At 36.0% G+C, this 26,743-nt stretch overlaps 1 protein-coding gene across 2 annotated transcripts in view; it reads right to left on the reverse strand.

Moving 5' to 3' along the window:
* Positions 1 to 2,809: 2,809 nt before the first annotated feature.
* The window catches only part of SMAD4 (SMAD family member 4), a 47,616-nt gene continuing 23,682 nt past the window's right edge, over positions 2,810 to 26,743 (reverse strand). Inside the window, exons 4-12 of one of the 2 annotated variants that reach the window (XR_013999612.1) lie at positions 25,545 to 25,757; positions 22,455 to 22,574; positions 22,244 to 22,360; positions 20,739 to 20,789; positions 10,880 to 11,063; positions 9,160 to 9,328; positions 5,801 to 5,939; positions 5,165 to 5,277; positions 2,810 to 4,334 (exon numbers count right to left, since the gene is read on the reverse strand). Coding sequence is in view for 1 of the 2 variants with exons in the window: in XM_081148517.1 (XP_081004643.1) it covers positions 4,123 to 4,334; positions 5,801 to 5,939; positions 9,160 to 9,328; positions 10,880 to 11,063; positions 20,739 to 20,789; positions 22,244 to 22,360; positions 22,455 to 22,574; positions 25,545 to 25,757 (1,205 nt within the window). In the remaining variant the exon portion in view is untranslated. The remainder of the gene's footprint in view (positions 4,335 to 5,164; positions 5,278 to 5,800; positions 5,940 to 9,159; positions 9,329 to 10,879; positions 11,064 to 20,738; positions 20,790 to 22,243; positions 22,361 to 22,454; positions 22,575 to 25,544; positions 25,758 to 26,743) is intronic. The other variant, XM_081148517.1, reaches the window with a different exon arrangement.

Here is a 26,743-nt window from a genome sequence, read left to right on the forward strand (position 1 = left end):
TGGTTTCCTTGCCCAAGCAGCTGGAAAAAATGAATCAGAAAGGGAAGAAGAAACTGACTAAGGGAACGTACACTAACAACGCACAGGTAGTAGTCATTGTCAGAAAGGGAGAAGATGGGGAGTAGGCGGGGTAAAAAAAACTAAACATTCAAAACCATAGCATTCTGCGACCATTTAGTAAAGGCAAACAGTCCTACCTGTCTCAGCTGCCACTGAAGTTGAGGAAGAGAGCTAGGCACAAAAAGAACCATATCTAGGTTGTTCTCTGACAAACATTTAAGTAACTCCATCAAAGAAATGGCTAAAATAAAAAAGTTTTACTGCTTAAATAAGGCAAGTCTGGATTATGCGAAAAATTCCATTCCACAGTGATACAAGATAAACCACCTAGGAACACTGGGACAAGTGCTGGGGACAAGGCTGGGCCTGAGGATGCTGCTATGAATAAGGCCACTAACTTTTTACATCCTTCCTGAAATATCTTGAAAGAAATTATCTAGCTCTCAGAAAGAAATGGAAAGGCTTGCAGGAAAGATTCTTATTGCCAATTTCTATAATCCTGTAAAGGAGGGTTTAGGTGATTATTTACAGGTAGCCATCTGCAAGAAGATGGGTTCTGCCTCTAGAAGGGAAAAGAATGCCTTTCATTCTATTATCAGCTAGTCTTTGCCAAGCCCCATCCACAAAAGAGCTGCTAACTGACTTTACAGGCGATTGCTTTCGTATGCTCATTCACCTCAGTGACCCAAATTTACCTTTTGCCCAATTTTCTGTTGTTAAGTAAAATGCCAGGAAATGACTGAATGATAAAAGTAGCAAACTCTAAAAACTATGAACAAAAAGGATTCTTTCCTACTCAGGATAAAATTGCTTCTTCCAAAAGGATCTGAACTAATCAGATTTTGCATAATAGCTAATGAGTAACAACTATTAACCAGTTACCACTAAACCAGGAACAGAAATATTTCACCTCATGTTCTTTAACCTCCAAAGATAGTGAAGGAACACCTTGGGAAAATGTAAAACTTCCCCCTTCTCCAGATGGGCATAATAAAAAAGATAACTGCAATCAACTTTTAAAATAAGATATTTATCATCTGGAAGACAGGACATTATATTTTGCCTTCAAAATTTCTATTACACATACCTCCCTTGACACCATACCCTTCCCCACAAAAAAGGATTTTTAACATAGCTAATATGTGTTCAGTTTACTTGGATGTTTCAAGTATGGTTATCCTTAAGCCAGACCACCCAACCTGTAAACCTACAATGTTTACAGGAGGAATGGGATAGGTGACCTACTTAGTGGTTAGGTCAATACAAATGAGCCACGCTTCTGGAAAAACAAGGTTATATGGCAGTGATTTGTCATTATCTTTGTATGCCAGGTGTAGTATACTTTAAAAAATGAGATAGACTATATCCCACAAAACAATCTACTCCCTGGAAAATAAAGGCAACACCATTAAGGATTCCCTTTGAGTATGAAAGGCACTGGACAAACGTGGAATGGGCCTCATACTGGATTATAAAGGTACATACTTGGTTCATCCCTCACTCAGCTTTCACTGAAATTCAACATTCTGAAAGTCTTTGAAATAAGAACTAGCTGAGAAAACTCACCCAGAACCATATCTTCACAATAATCAGATTCTGAGAACTGCAGAAACCACTGTACCCCTAAAGTAACTGTAAAATTTTAAACCTAGTGACTCTTTAGTCTTACTCATTAAAGATGACTACATTTAAGAAATGGAAATATCATTTAACAACTAAGCTCTCAGGAATAATTGATCATAACATATTAGATGTTTTCTCAAAAGCATGTGACTGCATCTAGGTACAAATATAAAGCAATTAACAACTAGAAGTACTTCTATGTACTTTTATGGCTCTTAGCAGAAAGCAACCAAGACAGGTGGCTAGGCCTTGAAGACAGACTTCTTAGCAAATATTTTCCCCAGATGATTACCCAGATCTCATGTTCCATTAAACATGAAAACCTTCCTTAAAGTAGAAAAGGAGGCAATACATTATATCATAGCATGCTTATGGCTCTAATCAAATAATCTGGATTTAAAAAATCTGTCATTCCAAAACTCCTCTCACTCCTACTCTTCATTCACAGTAAAATGGACCTAACATCAATAATTTCTATAAAATAATATCTTTTTAAAAATTTGCCAATAACACTTAAATCACCAAACTTTTACAGATTGAAATGAGGTCGTTAACAAAAGTATTTGTAAGTACTCAAGAGTACATATGAGTTGGTAAAGAAGTATTTTAAAAACAAAAGCCACGTAGCTTAGATCAGATCTATATTTAAATCATAGCAATAAGCTAACTCAGTGGTTTCCAGGGTGGTCGTAGTAAGACCTTCTGAGCAAGGAAGTTGAAGACTTGTTCATCTAAATCGATATAAGGACGACTACCATGCATAAGTGCTTCTCACAGTTGTAACATACCTCAGAACCTTATTATGCTTAGAAAGGCCCTCCAAGAAAAAGTAAAAGCATTCTGAAAGATAATCCTTGATTTTATTTCATACTATTCATTCTGTAGACAACCTATTTATCTTGTAGACAATCAGGCCTATTTTTCCCACAGTAAAATAAAAGTTCAAAATATAACCAACTCTACACTTGATACAAAATGTCCATGGGGAAGTCCCGGTAGAGTTTAAAGGAAAAACCAAAGCTGCAGTACTGGCTGCTGCCTGTCATTTATTAGAAGGTGTCTCGCCACTGAGATTGGACTCAAAAGTGCAAAAGAAAAAACTTAAAAATCAAACCTAGAATTCAACTTTGCATGTTGAGATTTGGTTTTATTTATGCTACTAGCTAAGTAAAAAGCATACATATTGTGTCTGTGGTACAGTCAATACATTTGCAACTTTTCTACTTAAATTCTCTATACAAAGTCACTGCCAATTGATATGATCATTGATGGCAAAGGGCTTAGAATAACCAAAAGGTATAAAAAGTTTGCAGTCTTGCCCCAAGGTACAAAAACTGAATTTTAAACATCATAACATACATGATTTAAACAGTATATGAAAAAAAAGTCACATCAAATCAAGTACAAAAATATTCAAACTACCTATTATGAACTGTAATGTTTCCATTATTCTGCACAGTATTTAACATAGAATTTAGCAGTTTCCAAAATACTCATCAGTTAGTTTAAGCACTGCCACCTTTGCAGAATGGTGAGATATTAGGTGGAGTGACACTACCTTTAGTGTTTTAAAAAATACAAAACCTTTCCCTATGAATTAATGAAGGAAAGAAATTGCTTTTCCAGGCTTTTCAGTAACCAACCCTGTGCCTAGAAATACAGAATAATACATCTACTATTTAACAGGGCAAAAGTTATACTACTCAATAGTTATCCAACAGGGATAACAAGTGTAATTGTAAATGATATTTTTGTCTGATAATTTTAAGGAATTCTCAGTATGCACAGAGATTAGTGTTTTGCCTTGTGAAATAAAATTAAAGTCTCAAGACAATCTGAATTGAAATCATCTTCACTAGTTTAACTTGCAAAAAAATATTCTGGATAGAAGATTATAATACATTACTATCTTATATTTTTAAACACAGAGTAAAGTTGCTCTTGGTAAAATTAACTCACCCACATGGCACAATATTTTGGAATAAAATACGTTCACCAGTAACAACTCGCACACAAAGTAACATAGGTGAATTAACTTAGAGAACTTCTCTGCCTTTAAAATCAGCAATATTGAATTTATTCTGTAGAACAACACACATACCAATGTTCTGCATATAAAAGGGTCTAAGACGTTTTAAAGGACTAGATTTTCCAGTATTGGAATGATTCCTTCATACTAAGTGGTGAAGTAAATTTAATAAAAATGTTTTTCCTGATCTTCAAGCTCTGAGCCATGCCTGAAAAGTTCTAACTAGGAAAAAAAATTGTTTTAATACAGTTTCTGTTTGCTAGGAGCAAGGCAGCAAACATATTTTTCAACCCTTTATGAAAAGATAAAGCAGAACAAAAGTGAAATATATATTCAGATTATAAACAGGATTGTATTTTGTAGTCCACCATCCTAACAATGAATGTTAAGGGCCCCAACAGTAAAAGACCTCAGTCTAAAGGTTGTGGGTCGGCAATAGGCATGGTGTGAAGTACTTCATCTAGGAGCTGGAGGGCCCGGTGTAAGTGAATCTCAATCCAGCAAGGCGTTTCTTTGATGCTCTGTCTTGGGTAATCTGGTCCCCAGCCTTTCACAAAACTCATCCTGAGTATGCATAAGCGACGAAGGTCATCAACCCCAATTCCAGCAGCAGCTGACAAACCTAACAGAAAAGATTTGAAAGACATCAGGGGAACAGGCTGATCTCTTCCCATTCTCCCTACATCTTACATTAATAAAGTGACCAACTTTCTTTAATTCACTCTCTCAGTATATAATTCTCTGTCAAAGTGCCAAGAAGTAAATATAGATCTAAACTTTATCAACAGGGACGGAAAACTTTTTAAGACAATTTGCATTTCACATGGGTGGTCTACCTACCACCAATTATAAAGTAAATTATTACAATCTACCAACACCCCACCAATTTTTCTCTTTAGAAATGGAGGTGAAGGGATAAGAAACAACTTGTTTTTAAGGGGTAGTGCATGTCCACAGAATGGGTCTAAGAACCTTCCTGTCTGTCTAAACAGCCTAATTCAGAGTAAGACATGACTAATAGTGAAATAGTTAAGAGCCCTGGTTCCATTAAAACTCTTTGGAAAACCCCGATGATGTCTTTCAATTTCACAGACAATATGCAATTACTCTATTAGGGCAGTAGATGAGAATGAGAAATTTAATAATATTTCTGGGTTCTTTAGTAAAAGCACATTTATAACATCAAAACTAGCAAATTAATGGTTTAGATGCCCAAATTTTTAAAAAAATCAAATTCTCTAAACGAATATGCCTTATCTATCTCTCAATTATGAACTCCTGAACATCAGTCACAATGGAGACTCTGCATCTAATTTTCCAGTCAGAACATACAGTCATCTAGGCAATCTGCATTCATCAATATTACAATGAAACTAATGGGAGGAATTTGCATGTACTGTAGAGAAACCTGCAGGGCCACTGCAGTTTTCTTAGCCAGTGTGATTTGCTTACCACACTGAAGAGGTTAAGAACAGGGGTTGAATGAATCACTAGTTATGCCTTCAGACGTGGAAGATGGGTGCCACGTGTTTCCATCATAAAAGTCTATAGTCAGGAGTTTAACTCTGCAGTAAAAAATTCCCCATCAGTGTGAAACCTGGCACACAGTTCAATTTTACCCTAAAATTAAAAAAAAGTCTACAAGTTATCAAAATACCACCCTCACTTAGTTTTTCTCTCCATGCTTAGCATACTTTAAAAAAAACTGGAGGTGCCTAATTCTGAAACTAAAATATGCTTTCCTTCTAGAATAAAGCCAAGCATGTCAGTGATAACAACCCACCCTGGCTGGTGAGGCAGGAATTAAAATCATCAACAAAAAAGGGGGAGATGACCAATAATATAACAATAAACCCTTTTCTTCTTTATCCCATACTCCCTTTTTGACACAAAAAGAATAAAAACAGGTTCCTAGACAAAGGGCAAATATTATAAGAACAGTTTTTTATAAATTCAAAAATGTTATTATCCCAGTAAAGAGAACTTTAATTTCTATTATTGCTTAAAGTAACTAATCAAATAAGTGAATCAAGACAAAACGCCAGCTATTACACTTAAAAAAACAACAAAAAACAAAAGCATACTTACTGATAGCTGGAGCTATTCCACCTACTGATCCAGGGCCAGGGATGTTTCCTGCCACGGCTGCTGCCTGGGCAGCTGCTGCAGCTTGTGCAGTGGCCGCCTGCTGCTGCATCTGACGATGACACTGACGCAAATCAAAGACCTTTAAAAAAAAAGTGTGAGTTTAATGTTATAAGTCCATCAGAAAACATTCCATACATCAAGAATTAAGGCACAATTTATTTAAAACTTACAGCTTCATTTAGCTCTCAGAAGGGAAAAATTTTAAATTTTAAGTTTTTATGTATTCTGTAATTGGTAGTTAGGAAAGGTGGCCAAGAGGCACATTTCACCATCAGGACAGCTGTGGTTGCCACATGCCTCTGTATCCTTGATCTAATTCAGTGTGGGCCAGTGTTATTGTCCTTGTGAAAAATGATCCCTTTGTGTAAAATGTACAGTTAAGAAATCACCCCTTGAGATTTGTCAGTCTGTTGCATGCTTCCATGTCTCTGATCTATTTTGTTTGTCAGTTTATTTTGTTCATTAGGTTCCACATATAAGTGAGATCATGTGATATTTTTCAGAGATTAACCAAAGAACTTATGCATATATGCATAACCCATGGACACAGACAATAGTGTGGTGAAGGCCTGGGGAGGGGGCGGGAGAGGAGAGGGTCAATGGAGGGGAAAAGGGAGGAAGATCTGTAATACTTCCAACAAAAATAAATAAATAAAGGGGCAGGGGGAGAAATCACCCCCACCTTTTCAAAACAAATTGCTGTAAGTTTTCTTTAGGCTGAAATGATGACCTTGGTCATATAGACAACTACTTTTCTTTATCATTCTAGCTATTTGGAGGAGTGTAATAAATAGCATTGTCACTGTATTTTTTAAAAATCTGCATTTTTAAGAGATGCGTACTTTACTACATAAGAGCAAAATAATTACTGTCTGGCACATAGTATATATATTCAACACTGTAATCCTCTGTCCATTTACTTCAAATTATAAATAATCCAAAAACTTCCAGTCAAGATGGATGAGTAGGTATGCATTACCACCTCCTCTCTCTGCTCCAAATACATGCAAAAGACAGAATAACTATTAAAAATGGGCATCCTCCAAGCCGATCATATAATTCATATGGAAATAAAAGGGGGTGGCAACAGCCAAAACAATCCTGAAAAAGAACAAAGCTGGAGAATTCACACTTCCCAATTTCACAACTTACTACAAAAGCTACAGTGATCAAGGTAGAGTAGTACTGTCATAAGGCTAGATATACAGATCAATGAAATAGAGTTGGTAACCCAGAAATAAGCCTTTACATTTAAGATCAACTTAATTTCAACAAGGGTGTCAAAATAATTTGATAAGGGAAAAAACGGTCTTTTTAACAAATGGTTACTGGAACTGAGTATTTTCATGCAAAAGAATGAGGCTGGATCAACCTCCTTAAACTATACACAAAAATGAACTAAAAATGTATAATAGGCCTAAATGTAGAGCCAGAACTCTAAAACCCTTAGGAAAAAAACACAGGAATAAATTTTCATGACCTTGGATTAGGCAACGGTTTCTTAGATATGACACCAAAAGCACAAGCATTAAAAGAACAGATAAAGACATCAAAATGAACAAGTTTGTGCTGCAAATCATACCAAGAAAGTGAAAGGCAAGCCAAACAACAGAATATTTGCAAATTATGTATCTGGCAAGGGACTGATATCCAGAATATATAAAGAACTCTTAACTCAATAACAAAAAGACAACCCAATTAAAAAATGGACAAACGATCTAAATACACATTTCTCCAAAGAAGACAGACAAATGGCCAGTAAGCACATGAATGATATTCAACATTATTGGCTATTAGGGAAATGCAAATGAAAATCACAATGAGATACCATTTCACATCCACTAGGAAAGCAAAAAGATAACAAGTGTTGATGAAAATAGAGAGAAATTGAAACCCTCATATATTCCCTGCTGGTGGAAATGTAAAATGGAATTGCCACTTTTGAAAACAGTCTGGTAGTCCCTCAAAAAGTTAAGCCTAGAGTTACCTATGATCCAGCAATTCCACTCCTAGTTATATATCCAAGAAAACATCTACCTAAAAACTTATACCTTCAACATGTTCAAAGCAGCATTATTCATTAATAGCCAAAAAGTGGAAACAATCCATATGTTCATCAAATGATGATGGGTAACAAAATCCACAGTGGAGAGCAGGGCTAAAAACAGGAGGTACAGAGGAGAGAAATTCAACTTCTTAGAGTAATATGGAGAGAGACAATAGCCAGGCTCTCTGAGGGCTACAATTTGGCATCTGCCCATGAATCAAGTAATGATAAAATACCTTCACAGCTAATTCAGAAAATTCTCGCCCATGGCAGAGGTAAGCATCAGAAAAACCTACGCAACAGGAAATAGGCCCAGAGCATACCTGGGGATTGGAACTCCCCACGAGGGAAGAAATTCCTCTACCTTCTAAATATAAAAATTGGTTCTGAGATGTGGATCCCTGGGTGCCAAACTAAGCAAAATTACTCCCTAGGGAGAAACAATGACAGGGAATATAAAATAAAAAATAAGCACAGGCCAGTGTGGCTCAGTTGGTTGAGTGTCATCCTGTGCCCTGGAAGGTTGTGGGTTCGATTCCCCATCAGGGCACATACCCAGGTTTCGGGTTCAGTCCCCAGTTGGGGTGAGTATGGAACGCAGCTAATCAATGTTTTTATCTCTCACTCTCCCCCTTCCTTTATCTCTAAAATCAATGAAAACATACTTAAATATATATGTGTATGTATTTAGGCTCTCTAATTACAACATTTCTCTTTCAAACAGTGTTATCAAACTTAAATTAAGTTTAATATGTAATAATTAATAAAAAATACCTTAGACTTAATGTGAAAAATGACAGTGTAAATAATCTGTTTAATGTCCAAAATAACTAACCTTAAAAAACCTGGTGTTGAATTTTTCATTTCTCAGATTCTTAATTCAAAAACCTATTAATTTTACAATTCCCTTTCATAAAACCCTAAGAATTGGCTAAGATAAAATTCCAAAACTTTACATATTTTATAACAAAAGAATATGTTTAGTGGTTTCACTCAATATTTTCAAGAGCCTGTGTATTACTCTAAAACATTTAACAAATTTGCTAACAAAATAATAGGGTATGAATGCAATCACAAAACTAGATAACGAGTCACATCAATAAATGCCCCAAGGAAATGTGTTTTATAAACAAACAATTTCTGAAATTTAATACATAAAGAGACATTTTTCTCCTCTTCCCACATCCATCTCAATTCTTTAAACAAATAGAGCTTTCCAAATCTAAAATATTTAAATAAAACTTCCACTAACCTTTATATATGCACTTGGGTAGATCTTATGAACAGCATCTCCAGGTGCACGCCCAGCTTCTCTGTCTAAGTAGTAACTTTGTACAAAGACTGCGTGGTCACTGAGGCACCTGACCCAAACATCACCTTCACCTTTACATTCCAACTGTACACCTTTGCCTATGTGCAATCTTAGAAGAAAAAGGGAATTACATTTTATTTTGATAAGTATTTAAAAAATATATTAGTTCAGATTATACAGCATACTCAATATTGAAAAATGAATAAAAATAAAGGACTCTTTATAACACCATAACCAAAAGATAGCCATTGTTAATATTTTTGTATATTTCCTTCTTTATTTAATATCTTATTCATATGTAATAATGATGGGCATATATATAAATGCTTGCTTACATATGTCAGGAAAACAACATAAATTCTCACTGAACCCTCACAATTCAATGAACTAAATATTATTATTCCTATTTTATAAGTGATGGAACCAAGACTTACAGTTACACTGTCCAAATTGATAGCCATTAGCTACAAGTAGCTAAATTAATGAAAAATAATTTAAAAATTCAGTTAATCACATGACCATATTTTAAGTTCTAAACAGTTACATGTGGCTAGTGGCTACTGTACTGGACAACACAGATATAAACCATTTCCTTCATCACACAAAATTCTATTAGATAGCACTGGTTTAGGAAGCAGGTAATTTGCCAAACACACACAGTTGGTGATAGAGCCAAGATTATGTATTTACACACACATACAAACACACACATTTTCTTAAGAGTTGAGACTACACAGTACCTAACACTGTGTATGTTTTCCTATAATATCTAATCTTAAGTATTTACATTTAATTATATAAACATTTTATCAACATTTTAATGACCACATAAAAAATAGAAGTTTATAAAAATTTACTCAACCACTTCCCTTTTATTGTTTCCCAACATTATAAATAACACTTGCAGAAACATGTCTTCATTTTATATTATTTCCTTTCAATAAATGTGTAGAAATAATATATGCTTGGAGGAAATAAAAATTAGTTTTCAAACTGGATTCCAAAAATTTTTTACTATTCAAACAGAAACCTCACTTACCAAAAAACAACTACTTAAAGATGTGGTATATATACACAAATGGAAAATTATGCAGCAACAAAAAAGAATACAATCTTGCCATTTGCAACAACATGGGCATTATGCAAAGTGAAATAAGTCAAGAAGAGCAAGACAAATACCCTATCGTTTCACTTATATGTGGAATCAAAAAACAAAACAAAACAAAAACAGACTCACAGAAACAGAGACCAATGGGATGTTTACCAGAAAGAAGGGGGTGGAGGGATGGGGGAAAAGGCAAAGGGGAATTTAGTTAATAATACTGTGATAAGTTTACATAGTGAGGTGATTCATTAGTAGAATTAGTGGGGTGATCACATTGTAAGGTATAAAATGTCAAGTTACTATATTGCACACCTGAAACTAACATAAGCAATATAAGATTGTATAGCAACTATACGTAAATTAAAAAAATTTTTAAAAGATTGTCTTTTATTTTTTAAATTAAAAAAATCTACAAGTGGAATGCTTACTGATTCTGAATTTAAGATGACCTTTATTCTTTTTTCCTATTCAAACATATATAATCCACACTGAGAAATATAACTTTGAATAAAAGACAATGTACTGTGTTCAACTTTTAAAATAACTAAACAATACCTTGCTCTCTCAATGGCTTCTGTCCTGTGGACATTGGAGAGTTGACCCAAGCAAAAGCGATCTCCTCCAGAAGGGTCCACATATCCATCAACAGTAACAATAGGGCAGCTTGAAGGAACCTTAAATGTCTCTCCTACTTGAACATCCATTTCAAAGTAAGCGATGGAACACCAATACTCAGGAGCTATAGGAGATAAATGGGAGTGAACATCACTCCATAAGACAAAGCTTTTCCTAAAATAAAAGTTGAAGGGACAGGAGAGGCATCTGAAAAGCACCCAAAAGAATTTGATTAAAATGGCAATGCATTTAAAAAGTGGGCATTTTCCTGTCTTCTATTTTTCAGCTCAGTCCCCAGCATTCTTGAAACTCTAGAGTACTTTCAAAATCTGGAATTTGGTTCTCAACAGACCCAGTCAACTGAGAATTCAAAGAACAAAAGTAATCAGAACCTAAAATAAATTATTTTATCATGGTATTTAATTTGACTGCACATATATATTGTTTAAATTTTTTAAAACTGATTTGAGAGACAGACATTGATTTGCTATTCCACTTCTTTATGCATTCATTGGTTGATTCTTGTCTGTTCCCTGACCAAGGATTGAACCTGCAACCTTGGTGTATCTGGACGACACTCTAACCAACTGGTCTAACCTGAACTTTTATTTTTTTAAAACACACTGACTTTAACACATATTCCAGGGAAGTATTCTTGAAAGCATCAATCCATAGCACATTTTTCTAGTTCCCTAATTAAGAATAAAGGCATAAGCTAGACAGCCATTCATTCAGAACAGAGTCAAGGTTAATTACACTCCAACTACACAGTTGCTGAGAGCAGCAATTCTCAAGTGTCTCTTGGGTGAAAGGTCATTTGTTCCATCTTAGTGAAGTAACTTCATGTTTACTACAGTTTTAACTTTGAAGATGTATTTAGTGTATTCATTTGAACAACAATAAATGATTTTAAATAATTTCAAATGATTGGGGGGAAAGGAGGCACTACTTGGTTTGATTTGTAAAGTTTTCTGCTGATTAACCAATTATTTATCTGAATTTCAATGTGCCATTTATGAACTCTGACTGCACTAGAATTTGAAGCAATAGAACTTTCAACAATCTGAATGGACAGTGAGAGTTACCAAAAAATATATCTTTTCAAACCCTCCAAAAATCTTGAAGCATAATTGATGCTTAAAGTAAATTTTAAAAAAACCTTGTAAAGTCTATGTATCTAGTTGATTTTCAAAATGCTGTCAAGGAAAAAGCACTTTCCAATGAAAAATAAAACAAACCATGAAGACTGGGTGATGCAAAAACTTAAAATTTCAAATGTTTTGTCACACAGATCAAATCAACGAATCATGAATTCAAACATTCCTTTAAATATTTTTTATCATTAGAACATGAAAACTAGTAATATACTAAAGTGCCTATTTAAAAAGCCCATTTTGAAATATTTATGAAGTTATTCCTTACAGTAAAATTCTTTATTAAAGACATCACATTATGCTATAAACAAGAAGCTTCAGCAAACAACTGGCAGGTATGCTGGTTGAAGCTAAAACTAAAGTTATCTAAGATAAGATAGAAATGGTTTGGCAGCAAAAACCAGTAACAGCACTTAAAAGAGGTTTTACACAGTTAGTCCAAAATGTAAATTTTATTACAAACAGTGCCCTGAAGTCATGAATGTTTACAATGCTGAGTAAAAAAATTAGGTGTGTGTACATGCATTACTTAGTTCACACTATCCAGAAGAACGCTATCCAGAAGTAAAGTTCCATGGTGAGCAACCTTTTTCCCATGAGTCAATTCAGGGTGGGGAAAAGGAGTTGCAAAATCTTCTTGTTTAATTAAAAAAATATACTTTTATCATCATGAACTGTAACATCTACACCTGCACTTAAACCATATTTTATTATTTTCCAGTCACCAAGCTTTTTGTTTGTATCCCTAACAGTTCAGACACCATACAACAATGATGGTTACATGAAGCTACATCTCTGAGGTCTTGGGGTCAATTCCCAGTCAGGGCACATACCTAGGTTTCAGGTTCAGTCCCTGGTTGGAGAGCGTACAAGGGAACCAATCGATGTTTCTCTCTCACATGGATGTTTCTCTCCCTCTCTCTACAATCAGTAAATATACCCTCAGGTGAGGATTTTTTAAAAGGGGGATATATGTGCTCTTAAATGGAGGATAGCTCCAATGTACTAGAACACAACCTGAATTTGGAAATTTGTGGATTCTGAATCCATTTTTGAATTACTGTAACAATCTCAAAGACACTGAGGAAACTCTTCACTTTAATTTGCAATCAACATTTAATTTGAGGAATATATCACAGCTTTAAGAAGCAAAAATAGAATCCCTAAAAAAGAAATGAAATGTTGACCTTTAACAAACATACTTTTTCGCCCGGCCGGTGTGGCTCAGTGGTTAAGCCTTGACCCATGTACCAAGAGGTCACTGGTTCGATTCCCAGTCAGGGCACATGCCCAGGTTGCAGGCTCAATCCCCAGTAGGGGATGTGCAGAAGGCATCAGATCGATGTTTCTCATCTATGTTTCTATATCTCTCCCCCCCTTCCTCTCTCTCTAAAAATCAATAAAAACATATTAAAAAAAAATTTTTCAACTTAGTTATCAAAGCACAGAAATCAAGTATATGGCCTGTCTGAAATCTTTAACACCAAGGTAATGACCAATACCAATTATTTTCATTTGTACAATTTATATTACCTAAATTTCCTAAAACATTTCTGCATCTTCAAAAATAATTTCTCAAAATAGATTCACTATATATTATTAATTTTTAATTATTTTAAATATTTTGCATATTTGGAGGTTTATACATATTTCCTGTCTAAATAGTTCTACATCTGAGGTAGAATATTTTAGCATTTCTTAATTAGACCTTAAGAGGCTGCATTAGCCACATACCTATATACTTTGGTTTCTTTTCTATTTATTCAAATAGCAGATATGTAAAATAATTTTAATTTAATGGGATTAGAAAGTACTAGATAGCAGGGGGCAAAAGGGATTAGGGAAGGGTCCCCAACGGTGGTGAACTCCAACTGGATCTTAAAAGAAGTCTGCCACATTTAGTACAATAGGGATGCACGGTAAAGGCATCAAGATCCCCCAGTGATTCTCACTTCCTGATATTCACATCCTTCTGTAGTCCCTTCCCTACAAAATAGAATCTTATGGAAATGATGTGACTTTTGAGGTTAAGTCTTAAAAAACAACGAGGCTCTGTCTTGCTTTCTCTTGATCACTCACTCTGGGGAGAGAAGCTAGCTGTCCTGTGAAGACATTTGAAGCTTTACAGAGGGGTCTATACAGGGAGAAACTGCAGTTTCCTGTCAACAATAACACTAACTCACCAGGTATGTTGGTAAAACACCCTGAGAGTGAATCCTCCAGCCCCAGAAAAGCCTTCATATGATGGCAGCCCAAGCCAACAACTTAACTGCATGAGACTCTTGACTGTGTCAGAGGAAACCAGCTAAGCCACTCCCAGGTCCCTGACCCACAGAAATGAAATAAGATAAATTGTTATTGCTGTTTCAATCTGTTAGCTATTGTAAACTGTGCTGCTATGAACATAGAGGTGCATATATTCTTTCGGATTAGTGTTTCAGGATTCTTAGGATACATTCCTAGGAGTGGAATCACTGGGTCAAAAGGCAGCTCCATTTTTAATCTTTCGAGGAACCTCCATACTGTTTTCCATAGTGGTTGTACCAATCTGTAGTCCCACCAGCAGTGTACCAGGGTTCCCCTTTAGAAAGAAGTATCTTGATTGTGGAGGTTTCCCAGAGGAGCGAGGGGTCCTAGTCCCACATCAGGACCCCCAGCCCAGGGTTCCATTACCTGGAAGAGAAGTCCCCACAACTTCTGGCTGTAAAAACCAGCAGGGATTGTGGTTGAATGACACAGAGTCTATTGGAGACCCAGGTACTCCTCTTAAAGGACCACCACACGGACTTACTCAGATTCATTCACTCCCCTTGAGCTTCAGCACTGGGGTGGCAAAGCTTGAAAGGAACATTCATGTCTCTGGGACATTCAGAGAGCTGGAGCGACAGCTTTCTTCAAGACAGAAGAGCTGGCAGAGGCCATTGTTCCCTTGACAATCCCTCTCCCCAACAGAGCCAGCAGGCAGGCGTCACATCTGAATCTCCATCAACCTGGGTCACACTTTTCCCCCTGCCCTGGTAATTCCCTGAGACCCCACCTCTCTCTACTTGCAGGCTCATCCAAGCCATTTCCAGTGGCTTTTCCATACAACTGGCCTCTCTTGCTTCAAGCTTCGGACTTTCCTAAAAACTCTCAAACAAGCAGCAGCTGGACTCAGTGTGCCCTATAACTCTCGATAAACGGCTCCAGGCCTGGCACTAGCAGCAGCCCGCCTTGGTTCATAGTTTGGCCTCTCCTGGGCACCTCTGAGCCCAACACAAGTAGCAGCCATCAACGATTGCTGTGTAGCTGATGCTTGGTGGCCCTGGGCAGGGCACAGGCAGAGGCTGACTTTGGACCTCCTGGGAGGCCTCAGAGGCAGTGAATCTATCTGATGGTCAGCTTTGACCACACCAGATACAACCCTACCACATCCACAAGTGACACACTCCAAGGTGGACTCAGTGAACACCAAAGCCCTACTGAAGTAAATCCTGCTCCATAGGGGTGTCTCCAGCACAGCAGCTCTTCAGCTGTATCTGCAGCTGGTCCTCACAGCCTACTGGCCTGGGGGTCAATTCCTCCTAATGACGCAAACAGCAATCAAAGCTCAAGTACAACAGGACAGTGCACACAGCCCACACAGGGGAGCACCTAGAGTGCCCAGCTCAGGTGACTGGGGAGGCTGAGCCACTGGACCCTACAGGAAACCTACTACACAAAGCCACTCTACCAATTCCAGGAGACAGAGCAGCTCTACCTAATACATAGAGACAGACACAGGGAAGCAGCCAAAATGCAGAGACAAAGAAACATATCACAAATGAAAGAACAGAAGAAATCTCCAGAAAACGAACTAAATGAAATAGAAGCAAGCAAACTACTTAGATACAGAGTTCAAAACAATGATTATAAGGATGCTCAAGGAACTTAATGAGAATTTGAAGAATCTTAGTGAGAACATCAAAGACATAAAAAAGGACTAGTCAGAAATGAAAGATACACTAACTGAAATGAAGAGTGATTTACAGGGAAGCAACAGTAGAGTGGAGAATGTCAAGAATCAAATCAGCGATTTAGAATATGAGGAAGCAAAAAACACCCAATCAATACAGGATGGCTGAACACTCAATGAGCACATCGACAACTCAAGACAGCTAGGGAGAGATTCCAAGATGGCGGTGCATTCAGTGGAAGCTACACTGAAACTCTCCCAGGACCAAACTGGAATTACAACTAACTTTAGAAAAACCATCCTGAATAATCAATCGAAGTCTAGCTGGGGAGCACCCTCATAACCAAGGACCTAAAATGGAGGCCGCATAGACTGGTAGGAAGTGCGGAGGCAAGAGAGAGCCGGCGGGGCTCCCATCGGCAGCAGCTAAAGGTCCGGAGGGAGATCTCCGCTGTGCAGAGTTCCTACTGGGAACTCTGGGGTCTAAACCCCAAACTGGGCTCCCCAATCCAGAGCACAGAACTGAGAAAGGTGCCCACATAACATCTGGCTGGGAAAAGAAGTGGGGTTTCTGTCTGCCAGGGAGAGACAGCTGGAAATGCAGGCACCTTCTTAAAGGGCCAATGTACAAAGTTTCAGGAGCAGCCACTCACCTTGGGCTCCAGCAGAGGGAGGGCAGAGTGGACTAGAATGGTGTGAGGAGAGCCCAGGTTGCTGGCTAGGGGGACATAGCTCAGAGGGCAACCATCTGGATTCCTGTGCTGAGTCAGTCCCCCATACAGCAGAGGACATCTTTCTAGGGCAGACCTTTAACATCTAAGCAGCTTTTGCCTGGGGGGAGGGGAAGCAATTGCCCTACCTATTAAAAACCTCTTGCCACACCCTGCAGAGTTTCTACAGCCTGAGGCTCCTTCACAGACTGAATTACAATCAGCCTCTGGGTACTTTGAGTCTTTGCCTGATCTGCTTCTGGACCCAGGGCTTGGAAAGGTAGACGTTGGTGAGCATCTTTGTCGTTTCCAAAGGCACCCAAGCCCCAATTGAGGGAACCACAAGCTGTGGAGTGTGGAAAGCTTCAAACAGGGTACTCAAGGCCAGTCACAAATAGCATCTGACACTGGCCTGCACCAGAGAACATCCAAAATACTGGAAGTCTTAGCAGATCTACCTAACAAAGAAACAAATCCAAACAGGCAGCCAAAATGGGGAGTCAAAAAAACAAGCCCCAAATGAAAGAATAAAAGAATTCTCAAGAAGAACTAAATGAATGGAGATATGCATTCTATCAGATATACAGTTCAGAATACTGATCGTAAGGATGCTCAACAGCATGAGAAAAGAAATGGAAACTATAAAGGAAATTAAGAATGACAGAAAAAACACACCCCACAAAACATTAAGGAATAAACAGCAGATTAGGGGAAGCTGAGGATAGGATCAGCATGTTAGAAGACAGGGTAGAAAAATCACTCAATAAGAGAACCAAAAAGAAAAAAACAATTAAAAAACAGGACAGTTTAAGGGAGCTGTGGGACAACATGAAACAAAACAATATTCGCATCATTGGACTACCAAGAAGAGGTACAAAGTAAGTAAGGCTTAGAGAATCTATTGGAAGAAATAATCTATTTGGCAGAAAACTTCCGAAACCTGGTTAAGGAAAAAGTCACACAAGTTCAGGAGGCACAGAGAGTCCCAAGCAAGAAGAACCCAAAGAGGTCCATGCCCAGACACATCATAAATAAAATGCCAAAAATTCAAGACAAAGAGAGAATCTCAAAGGCAGCAAGAGAAAAGCAGGCTGTTACCCACAAAGGTGCTCCCATAAGGCTGTCAGCTGATTTCTCATCAGAAACGCTGTAAACCAGAAGGGAATGACATGAAGTATTCAAGGTAATGAAAAGCCAGGATCTGAAACCAAGACTACTCTATCCGGCAAGGCTATCATTCAAAACAGAGGGTGAAATAAAGAGCTTCTCAGACCAAAAAAGGCTAAAGGAATTTATTACCTCAAACCAGCAATGCAAGAAATGTTAAAGGGACTACTGAAATAAGGTGAAATAGAACACGAAACATAGGCATAAAGAAGTAAAATGGCAATAGGTAAGTACCTATCAATAATAACCTTAAATATAAATGCAATAAATGCTCCAATCAAAAGGCATAAGTAGATGAATGGATAAGAAAACATAACCCAAATATGTGCTGTCTACAACAGACCCACCTCAGAATAAAAGATTCACACAGGCTGGGGAAAAAAACTTCTAGAGGACTTTAAAGGAGCGATTGACAGTAATACAGTCATAGCAGGAGACTTTAACACCCCACTGACTTTGCTGAATAGATCTTCCAGACAAAAAATCAACAAGGAAACAGTGACTCTAAATGACACACTAGATCAGATGGATTTAACTGACATTTACAGAACATTTCACCCCAAAGTAGCAGAGTGTACATTCTCCTCAAGTGCACATGGGACATTCTCAAAGATCACATGTTAGGACACAGAACAAGTCTCTAGGAGTTCAAGAAGACTGAAATCATATCAAGCAGCTTCTCAGACATTCACACCACAGAATACTATGCAGCTGTAAAAAAGAAGGATCCCTTACCCTTTGAGACAGCATGGTGGGACATGGAGCATATTATGCTTATCGAAATAAGCAGTAAGAGAAAGACAAGTATCACATGATCTTACTCATATGTGGAATCTAATGAACAAAATAGATCCAGACACACAGAAGCATGGAACAGAATGACGAAACTCTGAGGGAAGGCAGGGATGGGGAGAGATTAACCTAAGAACTTATATGCATATATGCATAACCCATGGACACAGACAATAATGCCGTGAAGGCTTGGGGAGGGGGTGGAAGCAGGGTGGAGGGGATCAATGGGGGAAAAAGGAGGGACATCTGTAATACTTTCAACAATAAAGAAAAATTTTTTTAAAAAAAGGTTCTGATACAATGATTTCAATTATATAATTTCAAATACAAGTAAAAGCAAACTACTAAACTAGATTGTTTAGGGATGCAGTCATCACTTTCAAAGAGCAAAAAAATAGTATCTATAAAAAGCAGGATAATGCTTATCTCTGGGAGAGGAAAGGCAAAGTTTCTGAGACAAAATGCATGAGGTAGGAAGGTTTCTGGGGGTGCTGCAATGTTTTAGTTTTAAATATGGGTGGTAGTTATATGGGTGTTGACTTTTTTTTTTAAATCCTCACCCGAGGATACGAGGATATTTTTTGCCCTTGGCCGAAATCAAACCTGGGACCCTTCAGTATGCAGGCCAATGCTCTAACCACTGACCCAAATCGGCTAGAGCTGGGTGTTGGCTTTAATGTTATTCATTAGATTGTATGTATACATGTTTTATGTACTTTTCTGTATATTACATTTCTCAATAAAAATGTTTATATAAAGGCAAGACCCCTTGATCCCCCAAAAATGTTTGAAACAAATATGCAAATAACATAAAAAATCCACTACAGAGAATAATTTAACTAGTTAATATGTTTAAAAAATGTGTCTACCCCATCAGAATTTTTCTCCTAATCAAAACAAATATTATTTGCTTCCTAAATCACATTTACTATCACATTTACTGCTGGTGAGCATGGTAAAAGTGATTTTCATACTCTAATGCATAAATCAATTTGGCCTTCTGATCCAGAAATTCTTTAAATCTCTTAAACTGAAGTGTAAGAGTTGTAAGCATCAAGATTTTACCCTCAACGTTTTGTTTAACAGCCAGAAGAAAAAACGTAACATAAATAAAAAACAGAACACTATTTATGAAAATTATGTAGATCTATCTGAGAAACTATAAGTTATCCTTTAAATTAATCAAATTTTGGTTACTATAGTTGTATTTTTTAAAAAATCTTTATTGGAAATATATACTATTTACATATAAAATTACTATATAGGATTTCCTTCAAAATAATAAATGAGGGTATGAATGAGAAGTAGGTAAGGGTACGAATGAATCAAAATTGGCCGTTAGTTGTTAACAGCTAAAACTGAGGGATGAGTACAATGGGGGAGGGATCTCCCATACTATTCTTTTGTATCTCTTTATGATAAGAAAAACAGATATGAAGGGATGGAGGAAAGAAAAACAAATCGAAATCCTATGTTTATGTTAAGAAGCCTTCAGTATTTTATTTCTAAACTTTATTACTTCTACAGATTAAAAAGTTATAGTCAAATTATGAACTGAGAAAATCTACTTAGCTATTTACTGTTTTGAGCATAATTTAATCTGTTTCTAAATTCCAATTAGCCAGACATTCCTGAATTTATCTTCTAAGATAGATACAGTGAGTTATTTTTCTTTTCAGCATCCACTTCAGATCCTTCCCTAGCTTTTTAAGTTACAATTTTACATCTGTTCTATTTTGAAACCTAGTTTTCTTCTGCTGTGTATTTATGTATTCAATGCTAAAACCAGCATTTTGGTACTTTATATTTTAGCTAAAGATAGTGCTTGTCTTTTCTTTCAGAGACAGTTAAAAAGAATCAAATGTAGACAATTTGTATGTGACTGTATTGGTTACTCATAAATTATTAAATAATGCCATAATGAGAATTGTACCTATCTAAACCTTAAGTTACTCTGTAATTATATTAAAACCTGTGCATGTATGTTTCTATTACCACAAAGAAAATCTAATTATAGGGAATCAGTTTTGAAATACACTTACCAGGATGATTGGAAATGGGAGGCTGGAAGGCAAGCTCGTTGTGAACTGGCCCTAAAGAAAAGACAATAAAAATCCCAACTTTATTTATTAAAGGTTCACCAAAATTAAAAATTTTAATAAACCTTACTTAAATATAACTACCATACCTTAGGAGTTGTTTGGATCAAGCTTCTGCAATGTCTAAGAACTTAAAAGCTTAGTTTAGATTACTTCATAATTATATTAAGCAAATACTCTTGAATTACTTTTGTAGATATTTAATAGCTAACATTTTAGTGCTATATGCCAAGTGCTGTTAAGCAATTTACAATATTTGTACATGCAAAATGTAATGTAAATTATAAATTACTCATGTAACATGTAATACAGTGTAATTTATAATGTAATATATAATAATAATTCAAATTGTTAGGTCCATTCTAAAAGCAAGTGTTTATTAAATTAAGGATATTTCCATAATGGAACAGTAGCTAACATAATTGAGAGATTATTATGTGTTAAGACACTGTGCTAAACATCTCATATGAATTATTACACTTATTTCTTAGAACACTGAGATAGATACTACTACTACTACTACTACTACTACTACTATTACCCTTAAGGCTTAGGGAGATTAAATAACTTGCAATGGTCACAGTCAGTTAAGAGCCCAAATTCAGCACCCTTAACCACTATGCTAGCCCAACAGCCATTAAAAATTATATTCTCTTAAGACATGGAAAAATAGTAACATAACTGGAAAAAAAAAAAGGAAATAACAATATACATAGTATTATCTCATCCTCCACCCAAATTTATATATACTTATTTGTATTACTAGAAGAAAAACATGACAAAGTATTAGAAGTGGGTATCTCTGAGTAGTAGGATTCTGGGTAATTTTAATTTTCTTATTTATACTCTTCTATATTTTCCAAGTTTTGGGGGGGGGACTCTTAATCTTATGTTAGAGGAAAAAAGATTTAATACATATGAAAGATTTATACTCTTGCTTTTACTAAACCAAGTGAACAATGTTCCTATTCTGCCTGAAACTACAAGCTATGGTTAATCAGTAGGGTATCCCTCCCCATCAAGCCTACAGAGTAATGATAGATTCCACATCAGAGTGTCTATGGTATGCTAAATACTTCTGTGAGGGAAACCTTGAGATCTTGACACTCAAAGGGTTTCGATCATCTTGGGGTGGATATACAGAAACACATGAGATCTAAGAACATATACAAAGCAAACAAACAAATGAATGGAAAACAATGTGGTGTTAATGAAACATTAGCAACAGAAAAGTAAATGTACTTAGTAAATATCACTCCTCTAAAACAAAGGTATGACAACATAATTATAAAAAATAAATAATACTGTTTACAAAAAATACTGAAAAATACTAATCATTTAATAAAACTAAATTGTAAAATGAATAAAAGATGTAAAACCATTTTTAAATGGAAAAAAACTAAAGTCCTCAAAAAGAAAAGGCCCTTACAACAAAAACAAGAGCTTACAGTAATGTCCGGGATGGGGCGGCATAGGCGGGTGGTGCTGAAGATGGCCGTTTTGGTGGTGAGGCAAATTAGGTGTGTATGGTGCAGTCCTACTTCCAGTCCAGGTGGTAGTGCTGTCTAAAAATTAAGGCCCACATGGATTAATTTGCTTTTATAAAGTCTGCCTAGTTTTTCTCAACTTCTTAAAATATTTTAAAAAGCATGTACATACTATGATGGTAAGTAGCTGGCTGACCAGTAAATCCATTCTGCTGCTGTCCTGGCTGAGGCCCTGAAGCTATCTGCAACAATCCTTCACTATGGCTGCCTGCCAGTATACTGGCAGGCTGACCTAGAGGAACAAGAAGACATTAAGATGGTACATTTATAGATGCAATCCTATGGTTTTATACAGTAAATGAAGGACCAAATTATATCTGATAGTCACAACTCTAAAAATGGGCAAAAGATGAAACTCATTCATGGCCTATGAAATAAAAAATCCTAGTCCTCTATAAAGGCAAATCTAACTTGACAAAGTTCAAAATTATTCTATCTTAAGCAATGTCTACCTAATTTTAGTGGCCTATTTCTTCACAATGTTCTTCAAATGCCAGGAAAATCCCACTATATGTCTAGCCTATCAGGCTAACTTCTTCGGAAGCACATCATATCACCCTGGGCCACTTCATTCAGCTCTGGACCTTTTTGATTAGGACTCCAAAAGTCCAGGCTTAAGTAAATGTTGAAGACTGGAAAGTTTATTATTATCAGCTCTGGTATAGGTAATGGCAGAATGCTAGGGTTTGATAAAAGAAAAGCAGAGCAGGCAAATATTTTAAATGAAATGTGATGGATAAGGTGAAAAAATTCAAAACAAAATTTTAAGCTCCACTGTCCAATCATATAACATTTGCTAGTTAAAAAAAAAAAAACTATCAGACTACCAGTATACTTTGAAATTTTGTCATATACTTTTAAAAACCAAGAATCACCTATTTCCAAGAACATTATCACGTTCCTGAATTTACAGGAAATTAGTTGCCCTCTCTGTATGTAACATTGAGGACTGAGCTTCCTCTAGCTTCTATTCAATTCAAAACCATTCTAGGATATTGCTTACTGGCCTACATTTTTAAGGCCTTTTTTTTTTTTAGTGGGGGAAAAAAAAATTTGATTTCTTCAAGCAAGCACTAATTAAGTCAATTGTCTCATTTGTAAAGCACTGAAATTTCATAATTGTTATTTGTCACTGGCATCACCTCAATTTTTTCTTATCTAAATATGAGCATAATCAGAAGAGAGCAAATGACCACTGCTCCAAGTATCAAGGAAAAGGAACATTTTTCTCCTCCCTACAAATCACATTTCCTTAAGATTATAAAATTAAAAGCTAAAGAGAATATTTCAATACTCCACAAATTTATTTTTAAAGACAATCTTTTTAGTAATTTCCCTTCCAACTCATCCCACCCTCAAAAGTTTTTGCAAGTTATCTTATGATTTTAATTTATAAATATTTGTAAGGAAACCCTGAAGACATTCAGGTGCCAAAAGACATAAACTGTAAAGTAGCCCACTGCAGTTATCTATACTGAATATTTCCATTACACAATTCCAAGTACACAAGATGAAATTAAATAATACGACTAAATCAGCTCATGTAAAATAGTCTTCCAATTCCTCTATTTTAGACCAATTTCTTTTCTTTTAATTTCATCAATACACTTTTTGAGATCTAATGGAAAATAAATTTTGCAACAAATTCTAAAACCTAAAGTAATTACTACTCAATTATGAAAATATATCCAAAAAATACCAAGACAAAAGTACCTGCATTTCATTCATATCACTTTTTCTAGTCTTCATAGAACTCAGCCCCATGGAACAGGACAGTTAAAATGAAGTCACTTTAGCAGGCATCAACAAAGGCATGCAATTTCAACCTCCAGATACTATCAACAGAGATTAAGCAGCTGTGCTCTAGCACTAATCTATGCTGTAATGTGACTTCGTTAATTCTCCATCACTACCTACTCTCTTTGTCAAGTATATTCCCAAATTGGTAAATAAAGAGTAGACAGATAACAGAAGTACCAAGTGGTTAAGGGTCCAGGTTCTCAAATATGTGCTTAACCAATATGGTCCACTTAGATTATATGAGACTATTCTCACATATTTTCACATAGAGGCTATATCTAAGTCTCTATGGTAAGGCTGTCTCATGTAGCAAATCCAAAAGATATTGCTTTGAAGAGGTGAAGTGAATTAAACAGGGGGAAAGTTGGTATGCTTTACTCAAAAACTCAATTATATAAACCAGTCCTCTATTTCTTCCAAAGGTCAAATATGTATATTGAATCTAATCTGATATTAAACAGAATGCTCCCTTGGTAGCAGCTAAAAAAGTTTCAATCCAAAAAAAATTAAAAAATTAAGTATCAATCCAGATCTATCAACATCTAGTGCTGATGTGGGCTTAGATACAATTTCCTTAGCAACCAGGTGCAAATAACAACATATACATGTCAAGAACCTGCTCTGTGATTAATTTTAAAAAGCTACTCCAAGCAGCAAATTATCAACCTTTGGTGACTGTAAAAATAAATAACAGTAGTAACAGAATCAGGTCATTATTGCCTTGATTAGGCCCCAAGAAAAACTGAACTTAATAGCCCTGTGGCAGAGAAAGTGGTACCTCTATTATGGAAAAAAACCTTTTGGAAACAGACTTCCATTTGAAAAGAACACAGGGTTAGCTATGTTGAATTTAGCTTTATTTCAAAATTGACTAAAATACTTAACGTTTATCTTGAGGGATATTAGTTTGTCAAGATCCCTTCTTCTAAGTTTGCACCATGGGAGACTGAGATGACTATTATAAAGTAATAGTCTGCCAGATAAATCAAAAGAAAAACACTGATTAAAGGAGAACTCCCAATTCCATTAACACAGACTTTTATAAACATGTTGGTTTAAAACTACTTGTTAACTCCTTAACTATTTCTCTAAAAAGTATCTGAAAGCTCAAGAGGCTTCTTACATCTGCATGTAATAGATGAAGTACAAATCAGACCATTAATTTAAATCAATATTATAATCAGTCATTACTTAAATTCCAAGTGACTATACATCAACATAAAAATGTTTAAACTACAAACAATTTTTTCCAGGATGAACCCAAAAACCTATTTAATACTTGTTTACCAATGAAAGATACCACAGTACTTTTAATTATTACTTAGAGTTTTCCTCCAAGTGACTATATAGAAATATTTGACAGAAAAATTCAACTTGCTGACTACATGATTCTGTAACTCACTTGTGGAAGCCACAGGAATGTTGGGAAAGTTGGTGGTGTTGGTAGCATTAGACTCAGATGGAGCTAACAGAGCTGGGGTGCTGTATGTCTCGGTCGATGCACGATTACTTGGTGGATGTTGGATGGTTTGAATTGAATGCCCTTCAGTGGATAACGATGGCTGTCCCTCAAAGTCATGAACATATTCATCCTTCACCAACATACTTGGTGGAGCTATATAGAAAATTAACCATATTTTAAAATCTTATAAGCTTCTATTCCCAGAAAAAAAATCTTATAGCACCAACTAAAATCAACAATAGTGTAAGTAACTAATGCAGAATTTATTTACAATATTTTAACAGCATATTACTTTAGCAAAACCTGTTTATTTAGAGGTAGTGGCATCAGGTATAAGTTATCAATCAATTTGACTGACTCCTTGAAATCTGAAGCTAGACTATATTCCAACAACTTCCAGCAAAGGTCCTGAAGAGGAAGTCCTTAGTTTCTTGATTAACCTAGAAATAATAATCACCTTAAATACATAACATGAGGTGGGCGAAAACCAAATGGCTGGGGAAAATATTTATCCAGATAAGACCAAATTGAGATTGAGTACTGAGCTATATCTTTTTGCTAATTTCACACACTGTAGAAGTATGAGTAGGAACTGATAGCTATCCATTCCAGGATCTAGAATTATTAAGTAACAGTTTTTGAAAGTGAGGTATACGGAATGTCCCTAAAGAGTCAGAACCAGACAGAAAAATCCTAACTGCTAAATCAAACTGCAATTTCCTTATGCTGTTTGATAACTATGAGGTGTGAAAAATTTAATAATCAACATCTTTCACCTATGTGGTTACATGTTAACAAGGAAAGCTAGACTATGATACAATATAATACCTTTCCTTGAACAAATCAGGAAACAGGGTTTGTTGTGAGGAAAAAAGAAAACTGAAAGTGCATTTATAATGTCAATTGTTCTCTACCCAGAATCTCCATGTGTTTTTGGGCTATTGTTTTGGGGTTTTTAATCTTCAGCAAATAACCCTTTCCTGCTTCTGAAAACTTACCCCAGAATTTTACAATCCATTGAACTTTAATACTAGGTTCTCTTTGTAGAGCAGTTAATTCATAGTCCACAAAGATACTCTCTTTTCCATTAAGAATCAGCATATAGCACTCCTTATCTTTCCCTGTGTCAATCTTTGAAA

The sequence above is a fragment of the Miniopterus schreibersii genome, assembly GCF_964146895.1.
Source record: "Miniopterus schreibersii genome assembly, chromosome: 10".
In the NCBI taxonomy this organism is placed as follows: Eukaryota; Metazoa; Chordata; class Mammalia; order Chiroptera; family Miniopteridae; genus Miniopterus; species Miniopterus schreibersii.